Source organism: Ceratotherium simum, chromosome 19, assembly GCF_057802395.1.
Source record: "Ceratotherium simum simum isolate JZ-2026a chromosome 19, ASM5780239v1, whole genome shotgun sequence".
In the NCBI taxonomy this organism is placed as follows: domain Eukaryota; kingdom Metazoa; phylum Chordata; class Mammalia; order Perissodactyla; family Rhinocerotidae; genus Ceratotherium; species Ceratotherium simum.
In genome coordinates this window covers 39,142,677-39,158,237 of record NC_141918.1, presented here as the reverse complement: position 1 = coordinate 39,158,237, position 15,561 = coordinate 39,142,677, and the positions used below count along the sequence as shown (strand labels likewise).

The 15,561-nt window shown below is 46.1% G+C and overlaps 1 protein-coding gene across 1 annotated transcript in view; it reads right to left on the bottom strand.

Annotated features, from left to right (window-relative positions):
* SLC35F1 (solute carrier family 35 member F1) overlaps positions 1-12,565 on the bottom strand; it is a 385,894-nt gene extending 373,329 nt beyond the window's left edge. The window contains exon 1 of the mRNA XM_004422261.3: positions 11,914-12,565. Within this exon, the coding sequence (XP_004422318.1) occupies positions 11,914-12,086 (173 nt within the window). The 5' untranslated portion in view covers positions 12,087-12,565. The remainder of the gene's footprint in view (positions 1-11,913) is intronic.
* Between the last annotated feature and the right edge of the window lie 2,996 nt (positions 12,566-15,561).

Here is a 15,561-nt window from a genome sequence, read left to right as displayed (position 1 = left end):
CTGGGGGTGCTTTGGTCACCCAATCTCTCCATCAGTAGATGGGGTCAGTACAGGTAAACACACAATCTTTGTAAATACTGTGTTCTTGTTATGCAAATTCCACTCCAAGAAGAGTTCCTGACCCTGCTTCCAACCACATGGTTGCTCCCAACACGCCCCCACCCCACCCCAACCCCCTACCGCACCAGGAATTCTAGAGCAATCACTGAATGACATAACCAGAATGTGAATTTCATTCCAGCACACACTGGGTGATGGTAGTCTTTCTTTGGTTGGTTTTCGTGATGTTTCAGACTTACTCCATAACTAGCTAGAGACTGACTCACGCTATTTTCAAGGCCAGATCACCTCCTTTTAGTCTGGCTTGAACGCTACTCCCCAAACCTGGCAGTACTGGAGGGACAAAGTTAATTTTATGAAGCTGCGGATGTCTTTCCCAGCTCAGCTCTCTCTGACTACACACACCCTCCAGGACAGATCGCCCCCTTCCCATCCTCTGTCCTCCCCATGCACACCGCACCCCAGCTCCCAGCCTCCCAGTTTTCAAGAAGTCACCCCGCTCTGGGATTTCCCCCAGCCCCTCACCGCCCACCAGCATTGAGAGCGGTCTGTAAGGCTAGCTGTGGAGGAAAGGGCCCCTCTGAGAGCGCAGTGTTTCTCCTGCCTGCAGCAGGATCCAGATAGGGACAGAGACTCCAGCCATCCCCGGGAACCCAGCGTCACAAAGAGCTCCTCTGATCCCGCTGGCATCTGGGCTTCCCCTCATTAGCACATTAAAGCTGCTCTGTCCCTTCCCTCGGAGCGGCTCTGTCTGTCCCACTGCCGGCCTCTATGGAGCCTTTTAGGCCCATGCTCGTTTTGAAACTTACCCAGTTCAAGAGGCACTAACCCTCTCCTGAAGCTTGTCAAACTTTCTTTCTCAAACCACAGGTACTGTCGAAGCACCACCACTCTGAGAGGCACAATCAGACAGCAGGACACACGCCTTCTGCCTAATTAGTCTTCCTGAGAAGAGGCTTTCTTAAAACAAAACCAAAAACCTTTAAATATACCAAGCTTTCAAAACAAGGAACACATTGAAGTAAATAGACTTGTGCCTTGTTCATATATGGGTGGGTTTCACTTCACACTGTCTGACAAGGCTCATGAGAAAGACGATGGGCCCGGAGCAGTGCCTGCATCCCATGGGCTGGGAGCTGAGGGGGCCAATCGGCATTTATCACAACCTGAGCACAGTGCAAAGCCGGAAAACCCGCGCTCTTGTTTTAATTTTGTGACCAGGATAACAATTGCATAGTGCCTGGCATCTTCCCAAGCCCTCTCCCAGATGTTATTTCATTTAAAAACCCCCCAAATGCAGTGGGAAATGAAGGGCTAGGATTATTTTAACCATTTACAAACGGGAAGATTGAGGCCCCCAAAAGTTAAGTCAATTGCCTGAGACAGAACATATCACACTCTAAAGGGGCCACTATCACTCCGGTGGCCCAGACACAGAATTTCTAAGTGACTTTTCATTCTCTCTGCTCTCTCTCACACCCCACTCCCAAATATAATCAGGACCAAAGTCCTACTGAGCTCCCTCCACTATGCAGGGGACCAATATCCTCACTTCTTCCTCGCTGAATTCACCGATGGCTCTTGCCTGCCAGCAGTTGGGCCCAGATCTGTTTCTGAGCTAACCCTTTCCATAGGAGACTCTTATAGCAGTGGCTTCTTTCTGCCCATCACACCCTCCACCTCATCCCCACCACAAATGTCAAATAAGCGCACCCGGCTGGCCCCGTGGCTTAGCGGTTAAGTGTGCGCGCTCCGCTACTGGCGGCCCGGGTTCGGATCCTGGGCGCGCACGGACACACCACTTCTCCGGCCATGCTGAGGCCGCGTCCCACATACAGCAACTAGAAGGATGTGCAACTATGACATACAACTATCTACTGGGGCTTTGGGGGGAAAAAAAAAGGAGGAGGATTGGCAATAGATGTTAGCTCAGAACTGGTCTTCCTCAGCAAAAAGAGGAGGATTAGCATGGATGTTAGCTCAGGGCTGATCTTCCTCACAAAAAAAACAAAAAAAAATAAGCGCACCGCACTGCCCTTAAATCCTACTGTACTTCTTTAGTATACCTCCTTTCTGATTCTTCAAAATGACTATTTCCCACTTCTCTCCTTACAAACATCCTACACCCCTGCCCCACCACCTAGCACCTTCATCCTCAATTGATATCCTTGCCTCAGAGTTCACGGACAAAGAGAAGCCACCACCCAGGAATTGCCTTTTCTTCCCACCACCAAATCTACCAGATTACTTTCATTTATGCCCACACTTTCTGCCTCCCCTCCTGTACTATAGATAGTGTCCTGGATCCTCTCAAAGGCCTACCCATCCCTCTGTGCTTTGGATCCACCATCCTAACCTTCTCAAGGCTTCCCTCCCTCCTTTATCCCATTCCTTCCTGCATATGCAGTTTTCCCCTCTCCACTAAATCATTCCCATCAGCACACAGACCTTTTGTGTTATCTCCTCTATTAAAAGACTCTCCCTTTACTCTGCTACTGGTGAAGGCAAAACTTCTTAAAAGTTACCTTTTGCACTCCCCACCTCATTCCCTCCCCAAACCATTCCATCTGGGCCTCCATCTGCACCACCCCTCTGAACCTGTGCTTGTCACGGCCCCCAGGTCTCTATGTTGCTGAGCCACTGATCATTTCTCTGCCCTTTCCTCAGTTACTCTCAGCACAGTGGACTGCTTATTTCCTCTCTCTTGAAACACTTCCTTCCCTTGGCTTCTGAACACCACACTCTCCTCTTCTCCCTCCTGCTTCAGACCCCTCCTTCTCCAATTCCTTTGTGGGTCCTCCTCCTCTCTCTGACTCGGAAGTTGGCGTGCTCCCCAGACTGACCTTGAGACCCTTCCTCTCCTCTGTCTACACACTGTCTCCAGAAGATCTCATCTAGGACCACCCCAACGACTCCCCAATCCAAATCCCTAGCCCGTGATTTCCCCAGATCCCATACTCAGCTGTCATGGGACATTTCCAGTAGACATCTCTAACTGAACTTGCCAGGAGTAAACTCTTGACTTTCTACCCACAAACATGCTCCTCTCCCTGTATTTCCCAATAGCACCATCACCCAATTTCTCAAGCCCTCCAAATTGGAATTTTCCTTTACTCTTTTCCCTCAGCAGCCTCATCAAATCACTCATCCGGTCCCAAGGACTCCATCTCCCAAAGCAAATGACTTCAAAACACAATCGTTTTCTCTTTACCTCCACTGCTACCTCCAGTCCAAGCCTCCAACATCTCTTTCCTCCAGTAGCCACTTACCTCTCCTGCAATCCATTCTCCAACAACAGCCAGGGTGGTCTTTTCAAAACACTAACCAGATTATTTCTTTGCTTAAAATCTTCCCATTGCTCCCCATCCCACTTAGAATAAAACCCAAGCTCCTCTCCTGGCCCATGAAGCCCTAAAAGATCTCATGTCTGCCTCCCTCTATGATCTCCCAGCCTCCAACTCTCCCCTCCTTGCACTCCAGCCTCCCTTTCTTTCAGTTCATTACGCCTGCTTGTCTCATCTTAACATCTCTGCCTGGAATGCACTTCCTTCTGACTCTCAAGTGGCCAGTTCCCTCTGGTCACTCCGATTTTAGCTTCAATGTCACCAGAGAGAGGTCTCTTCTGACCACTCAAGGTAAAGTACCACCCATTACCTCTCTGTCACATCACTCCACTTTAATTCTCTGCATAGTATTTAGCACCACTGAATATCTTTCTTACGTATTTGTTTATTGCTTGCCCCCAACTAGAATGTAGTCTCCATGAGAGTGTAGGTCCTTATGTCGTGTTCCTGCAGTATCCCCAATATCTAGATAGTGGTGCCTCTGAGCCGGCTCAGTAATTATCTGTCAAATGGCTGAATAGCTCCTAGTCTATGCTCCTCAGAGCTTGAAATGAAGCTATACCAGTGGTCCCACCTTTCATGCTGAGCCCCCATGAAACCCTGACCCTCTTCTTCTCACTCAGACCTAGAATCTGCTCTCTTTAATTTTGTGATCCCTGAAAGGTAGCACTTTACACTTATAGCCCATTCTAGAGGATTGGGGTGTTGAGCTGTACCCCTACTCACTTCTAAATAGTTTCTCTGCCTAACACTCCAGGGGACCCCTTTAAGGTGGGAGCTCCAATCCAGGCTGTCAGGTTGAGTCCTTGATACTTAATGTAGCCATTGTCAAGCCTAACCTGCTGCCTCCACATTACCAGCTGGAATGTACAGATTTCCAGGGCCATGACTGGCACCAGCCTGACGCTACCACTATAAGCACCCCCTACTCCATGATTAGATGTGCTTCCAGAATGCAGACTCACTGTTGCTCCCTCTTGGATATCGGGCTGGGACCAGTGCTTCTCAAACTATCTGCTGTAAAATATGAATTGTCTTTTTCAATTCATTGCCGACAATACTTTTGTAAAATACAATTTAAAAAATCAACTACTAGAAAAATAAAATGGCAAAAAACAAAAACTTACTAAAATACATGACCCACTTTTTAATATTAGAAGAAAAGACATAAAAGTACTCTGTCAAATTGCTATGGATATTTGTAAATGTTTACTCTCGATTTCTGTTCTTATCACAGTTTGTGGATCAGCACAGGTCCATGGACCACACTGAGCGACTGGCTGCTCTCCTCCTGGCTGCCTGTATTTAGCACCACCCGAGATCTCTTCTGTCCTGGTGAGCAGGTCCCTTCCTTGTAGCAACTTCTAAATAACCTTTCAACAAACAAGTATTAAACACCCACTATATTGCAGGCACTGTTGGGTACCTTTCCAAAATAATCTAATCTAATTTTCCTTTCCCTGACTCTGGTCCAGATTCACACCACTTCCCTCTCTATTCTGGCTGCCTCCACCCAATTTAGACTCCTGTCTCCTCTCCCCTAAATGGCTATAGTAGTCCCCTAACTGATGCCCCAAGCCCCAGTCCCTCTCCTCTCCATCTGTCCTACAGATTTTGCCCAGAATATCATGTTCAGGCACATCTCTGGTCATGTCCTTCCTCTACTCAATAACCTGCAATAATAATAACCCACAGAATGAAGTCAAACTCCTTATTGGAGCATCTAATGCTTTCCCTTATCTGACTCCATCCCACAATTCTAGCCTTACTTCACACTACTGTCTTTTATACCTACACATAGTATTGTCAAGCTGGACACTTAATCCTCTTCCAATCTCTTACCCCATACTTGGTTCGTCCTTTCTCTCATCCTTCTTCTCGTGCATGTTCCTATCCTACCCATCTGCTATGAACTGAATACTTATGCCCCCCAAAATTCATGTGTTGAAGATCTAATCCCCCAGGTGATGGAATTTGGACGTGGGACCTTCGGGAGGTAATGGGGTTTAGATGAGGTCATGAGGAAGGAGGCCCCATGATGGAATTAGTATCCTTATAAGAAGAGACAGGAGAGCTCCCTCTCTCTCCACCACGTGTGGATAGGAGAAGACGGCTGTCTGTAAGTCAAGAAGGCCCTCAACAGACACCAAATCTGCTGGCACTCTGATCTCGGACTTCCCAGCCTCCAGAACTGTGAAAAATAAATGTCTGCTATTTAAGCCACCCAGTCTACGGCATTTTGTTAGAGAAGCCCGAGCTAAGACACCATCTTTCAAGGCCGAGGGCAAATGCCATCCCTGAACCTTCCAGCCCTGTCTCCAGCGCGGCGTGGTCTCTCCTTCCTCTGTAGTCTTATAAAAGTACTTAGCTGTGTGACCACAAAAATTGGTTTCTCTATCTATAAAAGGATGACAATAACAACTTTAGCTATTATGAAAATAACATATGCTGTAAAATTTTATAATATAAAACGTATGTTTTATAATGTAAAATATAAGAAGTTGAGCCACTGTCTAAATGATAATTTTAGCTCAAACACTCTCATTGGGTTGTATCAAATTATATAATAAAGCATCCAGTTCTTCCACCAACTGTTGGTGAGAATGTAAAATGGTGCCACTGCTATGAAAAACAGTATGGAGGTTCCTCAAAAAATTAAAAATAGAATCACCATATGATCCACCAATTCCACTTCTGGGTATATGTCCCAAGAAATTGAAAACAGGATCTTGAAGAGACATTTGCAGATTCATGTTTACTGCAGCTTTATTCACAACAGCGAAGGATGAAAGCAACCTAAGTGTCCATCAACAGATGAATGGATAAAGAAAATGTGGTATACATATATACAATGGAATATTATTTAGCCTTTAAAAAGAAGGAAATTCTGCCATTTGTGACAATGTGGGTGAACCTTGAGGACATTATGTTAAGTGAAATAAGGCAGTCGCAAAAAGACAAACACTGCATGATTCTGTTTATACGAGGTATCTAACATAGTCAAACTCTTAGAAACAGAAAGTAGAATGGTGGTTGCCTAGGTCAGCGGGGAAGGGGAAAAGAGGAGTTGCTGTTCAATGGATCCAGAGTTTCGGTTTTGCAAGATGAAAACATTCTAGAGATCTGTTGCATAACAATGTGCATGCAGTTGACACTGCTATATTGCACACTTAAAAGGCAGTAAATTTTATGTTATGTGATTTTGATCACTAAAAAAAAAGAATAAATGAGGGGCCGGCCCAGTGGCAGAGTGGTTAAGTTCATGTGCTCCACTTCGATGGCCCGGGGTTCCCAGGTTCGGATCCCTGGCACGGACCTACACACTGTTTATCAAGCCATGCTGTGGCAGGCGTCCCACATATAAAGTAGAGGAGGATGGGTACGGATGTTAGCCCAGGGCCAATCTTCCTCAGCAAAAAAAGGAAGATTGGCAATGGATGTTAGCTCAGGGCTAATCTTCCTCACCAAAAAAAAGAATAAATGAATGTGTACTTGTATATGTTTATGCCACAGTCAAGAAATATGCCAGAAATTTATAGGGTATTTTTCCATGTCTCTATTGGCCTTTGACTTCCTAAGCATATTTTTTTAGAAACATAGCCAAGAATTAATGTGTTTGAACAATGTACAGTAAATGCTCATTGGCCTGAACTTAAATGAATGAGAAAGCTAAACTAAAACCTGGTGGTGGTGCTTTCACATTCTGCATTCTACTTCTATGAGAAATGGCAATTAAATAATAAATCAGCTCTCGCATTAAGTAATTTTAGAACTGTATGGGCAGCCAATTCAATTTCCTATATCATCTACATCTATAGCAGTGTACAGTAAAAATAGACGTCACTATGACCTTGAGGCACTGAAGAATCTTGAGATAGTAAAAGGTCAAAGAAAAATTACATGAAGATATATCCATTTTCTTACACATTAATTACTTGGGAATGCATCATCTTTATGCGAGGTAAACCAAATATTCTTTTAATATGAACATTCATTTCTCCAAGCCCTGTGCATAAAAATAAGTATACTGGATGATCTCTTATTTTTAAAATTTTGTCCTTTAGTTAAAAACAAATGCATCCTTCAGACATCCTTTGTTTACTACTGATCTTAGAAATGTCTGTTTTTAATCACACCACCTGGTTCCATTTGGAATATTTTGTATCAATTATCCCATTAATAGTTGGTCTTTCCCTTTCATTTTGACATCTGTTAGAAGGAGCAGCTTGAGGAAGAGCCTCACTGTCAATTTTTTAACAAAAGCATTCCCACTTAATAAAAAAGGATCATCTAAATTATAGTACATGCCTTCATCAACTGTACCTAATACTTGGCTCAAGCATAACCCTGTTCCTTGGCAGCCATTCTGTTGGCTCACCATGTTTAGTTCACCTTATTTAATGACTCAGAAAAGCTATATACACATATTGTCCCAGCTTATACAGTAACTTCCCACGTGGACATTGATTTTACGTAGGCTTGCTACCAACTCTCCTACATATCCTCTTTAATGCTTCTTGGTTTTCAATTCAAAAAAGTTTCAGAAATTTGAAAATTAGTAAAATAAATCTAAATATAAGTTGGAAATCAGTTAGTTCCAAATCAAATCAATCCAACCCAGGGTCACACTAGTGGGTTCCATTCTAATGATTAAACATCCCCACTGCAAGACTCAAAAAGAGACCCTTTACAGCTTGAGACAACCCAATGCATCTCTTACTGGGAAGAAAGTGTGTCAAAACTAGAAACACATGGTAATTTTTGTTAAGATCTGAAAATAAAATTCAAGTGGGAAAAGATATATAAAACCACACACATGCAAAACACAAAACAAGCTATCACTTGTTTTTCACAAACATTTCATTAAGTAATCATTTTAGAGGGGAAAGTTTTCAGATACTATACAGATCAGTACCTACTCCTGTATGTTCCTAAGAAATCTATAAATATCAACAGTTTCTGTGAGAGGGTCATCAACTTTTGCTCTTGACATATTTTCTTTTTTGTCATATCTTGCTTGCCCGTGGCAGGGCAATAAATACTATTCCATGCTAGGAAATAGTGAAGAAGAGTTCACCATAACTTTTTCCTTGTTTGAACCAATACATTCTTCTAAATCTTTGCAAATTAAAGAAGTAACAATTATTCCAGCATTTAAATCATCTTGTATTTCTTGCATTGCACTGCCAAAACAATTTTGAATAGGACAGGGGGAAAGAATATAACACATCCCATTAACTGGTTAAAAAGAAAAATATCTAGCACCTCCTCTTATACCAAAGTCTTGGATATTATTATATTCTAAACTAATTGCTTTACAGAAAGTGAGCAATCAGTGGGATGCCCGAACTGTCGTGGACAAAATGCAGCAATCCATCTCTAGAAGCCTTTAAAGAAAAGAGAATGGATGTGGAGCTATACTGAGGAAATAAAATGATGCAGGATAACGTAAGGCAGATTTCATTAAGGTAACACTACATTTTCATTCTAAGCTCCTTGAGGGTAAGTACCTCTAGTTAATTATTAATCAGTACTTCTCTCTTTACCTATCCCTAGGTAGACGGGATATAGATAGCATATGTGTTTGCATTTCTTCCTCTGGGTTGGCAGGTAGCTATTGTTATAGCCTGTGAGCAGTGGCAGGCGGTTCACCAGGCTGGCGTTGCTCACAGGCGAACACTCCTCATCCCTTTGCACCATCCTCAGTCTCCCAGCACTGCCCTTTAGCCCAATGGGATGTTGAGAGCCAACTAACAGTGGCGCAATGCCCCATTCCGTCACTGAAGAGATGCTACTGGCCAGCTCACAGCCATGGAACGCTGCCAACTGTATATCTGCATGCCAAGAGTTGGAGGGAAATTTTTTCTATTGGCTCTGAACTTCCAGATTTGCAACTTCACTTTCTGCTAGAAGCTAAGTTGCTGCATGCCAGGATAGATGAAAGGAAACAGCTGAACCCAGAGACAATGAGTTGATAGGGCAATGCAGGTGAAGGGAACAGAAGTATTAAGGACAGAGGAAGAGGAAAGGGAGGAAAAAGTGATCTTAAGCTTTTGGAAAATAAACAAAGATGTTCATGATTAGGCCCCTGTGGGCCGGCCTTAGAGCAACACTGACTAGTGCAACACACCTGGAGGGTTCAAAGCTGAGGGGAGCCACCCCCAACCAAAGGCACAGGATCTCCAAAATGCCACTCCCCACCTACTCTTGCTTTTACTTAGAGCCCAGTCACTCAGAAGCCACTATTAACAGTCTCTTGTTGACACAATCATGGCCCAAAGCCAAGCCCATCAGCATGCAAACAAATTATTCCACCGAGATTTTCACATCTATTCTGATTTTTCTCAGTCACCTTACCAAAGGTACTTTTTCTCAAAAGATGTATTTTCTTCTTATCTTTTAAGGATAAGGAAAAACCACTTAATACAAAATATTACATTGAAAATTCTGAAGAACTTTGGAAGACAAATAAATGTTTTAGTTGAAGTCTAAATGCTATAACCCCAGGATTCCATTTACAGATGTACCTGGATGAAATGTCATTGACCCAATCTTTCAGTCTAAGATCCTCCTTGATAAATTAGGAATAGTACAACTCATGTCACAGATCACTGGAGGCTTAGTAAAACACAAACTTCTACCCAGGATGTACCATGGCTTCACTTAATTTTCTTATGATGCACTCACAGACGCACCTTAGGCAACAGAAGTCAGTTGAATAAATGAATTTATGTAGAACTTTATACCTTCCCAAATGTTTTCTTCAGTATTATCTAATTCTCAAAACCATGATAAGAGAGATAAGACAAGTATCATAAAACACATTTTACAAATGAAGAAACAGAGTCCCAAGGAGATGAATGGCTCTGCCCCAAGCCACATGACTAGTTAGTGGCAGAGGAATGATGACAACCCAAGTCCCCTCACTCTTACCTCAAATGATCTTGTTATTCCAGACTCTAAGATTCATATTACATATCAAGAAATAACCTGCACAGAATCGATAATAATCTGTAATCAAGCAAAGATAAATGAACTATTGCACCAGTTGTTTCCAGTTTGATGAGGAAAATTAATAATTAACATTCTGCTTAAAAATTTAAAGAACCAAAGTCAAGGCATTTACAGTTCAAAAAACCATAGGTATTCATAAAGAATAGGAAATCCACATAATATGTACTCAGCCAGCATCTTCTTGATTTATTCTGCTCATTATCTTTTAAATGTAATATTTCAGGTGTTATTCTAAGCTACAAATCAGAGGAAAGTAAAGGCTTGACTTTTTTTTTTTTAACCAACTCATATCTCACTTTGGAGTGAATTTCTCGTTTGATCATAAATGGAAACATACAGAAGTACCCACAAATAAGCTAATATACACATGAAGTCTTCATGAGGGACTCTTGAATGGTTTGGGATTTGATTTAACTAAATTAAACCATACTCCTAAATGAGGAGATTTTTCAAGCTTCTATTTCTGTACATATTTTGTGCTCCCACTAGAGCTTTAAGCTCCAGAGAGCGCGATGTGAATTCCTTGGGGAATCTCGGCTACCCCAAAACAGTACCACACAGAAACCTGTATGAACAGAGTGACCTTAAGAGTTACCCCTACAGATGCACTGAAAAGCACACATACACCCAAATAAAAACACACAAAACCAATTCCCTATGCGATTTTTAAGTGTCAGCTCTTCAACCATTTCAAGTTACTTAAGTTTAGTCCCTTTCACATCACATTCAAGTCAGGGGCGCCGGGGAGGGGAGTGGGAGTGCGGGGGGGGGGCATCTTCACGTCAACCCGAGTTCTCATCCTAAAACGTCTCGCCCTTGATCCATCCACTGCGCAGATTCCAGCACTGGAGGCGTTCGCCTCCTCTGGCTTTAGCCCGCTCTGGAATAACCGGGCGCCCCTTCCTGCAACATTTTTGCACTTTGCGTGGGTCTGGTCCAGGCCTCTAAGCTCCTTTCCTGCTCCCAGCCAGGAAGAGTCAGAGCGACGACTGGAGCGTTAGGCAGGAGAAGCGGGTCCCCCGTCCGCCCGCTGGGGCGGTCACCGCGACCCCATCAGGGGGTTCGGAGACATCCGGGCGGGGCGCGCGACAGCGCGAGGCCGGCGACTTGCACGCCATCTCCGCAGCCCCGCGCCTTCCCGCCTCCGCCCTGGCCACCCCCGGGTCCCCCCTGGCCCCTGAGCGGCAAGCTGGGGTACAAGTGGGAAAGGGAAGTGAGGCTCCAAGCGTGTGCCAGAGTGGGAGTGCGGACCCACGGCAGCCGGGCAGGCAAACCTCGCCTCTCCCCGAACTCCCGCCTCGGACCAGCCGGCAGCCCGGGCGCCCCAGGGCTCCCCGCTCCGGGACAAAGCTGTGCGGCCTCTCCGCCAGCGCGGGGCGGCTCAGTCTCCCCAGCTGCGACTCTGTCCCAGAGGGCCTCCGGGCAGCCGAGGGGACCGAGGGGACCCCGGGCCGGGCGCCCGCATCCCGTGCCCCGCGCCCCCGCCGCCGCTCACCTGTTCAGCACTTTGCGGATCCTCTGGCGCACGCCTGCCCGGGAGGAGGCGGACAGGCTGCCGCCGCCGCCGCTACCCTCGGCCGGCAGGTTCTCGATGGTGGTCACCACATGGTTCGGCGGGGCTGGCGGCGGGGGCTGCAGCTGCTGCTGCGGCGGCTCAGGCGGGATCATCGCGGCGGAGGCGGCGGCGCGGCGGCGATCAGAACGCAGCCGGGCGCATCGTGCGCCGGCTCCGGGCCGGGAACGCGCAGAGGACCCGGCCGGGGGGCCGCGGCCCGGGGAGGCGGCGCTGCCTGCGAAGCGGCGAGGCGGGGAGGCACCCGCGGCTACGGCCGCCGCCGCCGCCCAGCCCGCCACTCACTCCGCTCCAGTCCCAGTGCGCGCACCCTCGCGCCGCCGCCGCCCGCCCTGGCTCTTCCCGAGCCGCGTCCCCAAGTCCTGGCACGCCCCGCGAAGTGGCCGCGAAGGGCGTCGCGCGGGGACGCGGAGCTGCCCGGCGGTTCAAGGTACCCCCACGGAGAGAGGGGATGGGGCTCCGGGCTTCGCCTTCTCTCCCGCTGCCCAGGTCTTCTCGGGGCGAGTGCTGGCGCCGCCTCCGCCTGTCCCCCGCTCGCTGGGAGAGCTGCCGTCTGTGTCTCTCGGAGTGAGAGACCGAGAGTGAACCGGAGAGCCGAGCGGGGGCGCCGCGGCGGCGAGGGGGGGCCGGGGCGAGGGACACGCGCGCTCTGCTCTCGCCAGAGGGCGCTCTCGAGGTGCCTCATTGCCCGCGACCCTCCTCTCCTCCATCCACTGGAGGCCCACCGGCTGTCTTGTGCTGATTGTTTTGTTTTATTTATTTATTTGTTTCGTCTGGGGCTGCGGACAGTTCCTCCCTCTTTAGTTGGCGGGGACTCCCCGTCCCCGCCGAGACGCCGTGGAATCTAGCACCACGTTCCCGGGACAGCGACAGGACGCTGAGACAGGTGCCGGCCCCAATTAAAAACCCAAACTCGAGGATCCTGAATATTATACCTACACTCACCATGTTGGGCCTCAAGGAAATTGAAGGAGAAACAACTTCCCACAAAGAATTCATTCTGGGAACTGGAAAAAGCGTATCAGACCAACTCAACCTCTCCGTTTTGTAGCGCTGTGAAAGGCACGTAGGCAGATTTGAATTCCAATCGTGCCTCTGAAACTTATTAGCAGAGAGATCCTAAGCAATTTACCTAAATTCTGAGGCACATTCTTCCCTGCGCAGCGGGGCTACCCGTGTCTTTCTCTCCTTGGTGTTGTAAGAGTTAAATGAGGTAAACCACCCAGCAGGGGGCCCTGACGGCCCCTTTAGTGGTGCTCTGACCAGAGATCCCCACTCCTGAAAAGGAAAACACCCGTGCATCGGGCACAGAAATCTTAGATCTGAACAAGACGGTATTCCTAACAAAGGAAACTGATTCTCTGTCCCAGGCATCTCTTATACCTATTGATCCAGATCTCAGTTAACAACTGACTCTTAAGAGAGAGATTTTTTTCACATTTTCCTTTATCTAGATTGCCATGATAGGGATCCTACAGTGAGAAATGATACGCATTTTTTTTTTAATTTTCCATTTCAGTGCAGTATGTGGAATTATTTGCCCTGAATATGTTTAATAGGTAAGTATATTTACAGAAAGGCATGCTAATACCACCACTGAATCCAAATGCACTGGAAACCAGAAAATAAAAAATACTGCTGATAGGATTTGCCACAGAGAGTAGAGTTGGGGAGAAAATAATATTCAAGAAAGGAATGGACTGTGTTTGATTAACAGAGGGGAAAGAGAGAGGGAAAGATAAAAAGAAAATGAGATTCATTGGTTAAGAAGTTCCCATCCTTTTAACAATATTGGGAGCCCTTTTTTTTTTAATCATCAAAAATTTGAGAAAGCAGCTAACCAAAAAATCTCTCCAATCTACATTTCAATTTATGTCAAACCCAGTTACCACCTTAAATATCCCTGAGGTCTTTTTCTACAAAAATTCATCCAAATTAGAACGTTTTTCTTTTTATAATTAACACGCTGTCTCATTCTTTCTCAACAACCTTTCCTGCACTTCCCCTGAACCTGGCAGCAAATCATGGTAAGAGTCTCTCTAGTCAAACAACATTTATGGTCATTTCAGGTGCCTGCCTGGAATGACTGGTTGCTTCAGTGCCCTCTTCCTTCACATTTGGCTTGCTTCCCTTTGAATGTTTTTGGCACGTCCCTGTTCGGTGCTGTGTCTGCACTTCAATGTCTGCATTTGCGTCTGGTCATCTCTCTAGAGGGACTACTGAATCCGAATGATCTAAATCTCCACTGAGTCAGAAAGGGAGAAAACCAAGAAGGGAGAGGAACAAGATGAGAGATGTAAAATTTCAATGCCGCAGTTAGGAAAAGACCTGGAAGCAGTCTCAAGCCTTACATTTTTATTCTCCCTTGTTGTAAAGGAGGTGCAGCATCGGTCCCTTCTTACGCTCCAATTCTGTGCTCCAGGCTCATCTCCTAAAAAGTAGCTAAATGGCATTTGAGAGAGAGGGAAACAGGTGTTAAAATTGCAAGTGTCATAGTGGTGTGTCTGCCATGGAATTAAACAGAAAGATGTGGGGAAGGCCTGTTTCCCTTTTTCCTACTGCCTTGTTGGCTGCAAAATCTGTCGTCCATCAGCTCTGAATGAAAGGAAAAGGGATGAAGGCAATAGGTTGGGGATCTGTATGTGGTTTCTTTTTTTTCTTTTTGTGAGGAAGATTAGCCCTGAGCTAGGATCTGTTGCCAATCCTTCTCTTTTTCACTGAGGAATATTGGCCATGGGCTAACATCCATGTCCATCTTCCTCTATTTTATATGTGAGACGTCTGCCACAGCATGGCTTGATAAGCGCTGCATATGTCTGCACCCCGGATCCAAACCTGCGAACCCCGGGCCACCAAAGCGGAGCGCGCAAACCCAACCACTACACCACCAGGCCAGCCCCTGTATGTGGTTTTTCAGTGGTGGCATGTGGATTCCAGCATCACATTTACTGCTCAGTTTACCTCTCCATGACCAGTCGTGGTTAGTGGCACAACACTACTGAAAAATTTCCATTCCACTCTTACAGTTACATCACTGGAGTTTCCCTTAGATACCTGCTAGTTCTGTCGAATTCCTTTAGGAAGCAGAAGTTGGCTCTCAGCTACACCTTCTAAGGTCGCTCATTTCGAAGATATTTCAACTCATGTAGGGAAGAGTGGAATTTGGCCTGTGTTTCAGACCTCAGAGTCACCAGGCATTTTGACTAATCTGTTTAGCATAGACTGCACCTGTGTGTTGTACTGGATAAAAGTTTCAAAGTCATGCTCCAAAAGTGGCTGATGATCCTCCCCAAATTGGTGAAGAGTTGCCTGGAATTGCTTGTGCTGCTGCAAATGCCCAGTGGCCCATAGGCTGTCCCTCTGCATTCTCTTACCATGTTCTTTCTCTCCTAAGACTGGTGGAATCTACTCAACATCTACTACCAAACTCATGGCATCTAGAATGATAGAGCTTCAGAGTTTTGATTCACATAATTGAACTCAGGCAGGAGAGAAGAAAGCAAGGCCAGTGGGAAGTTTGTGGAGAGGGGGCAGGGAAAAGGAGTAGAATGGGTAGGTCTTTAAATTTAT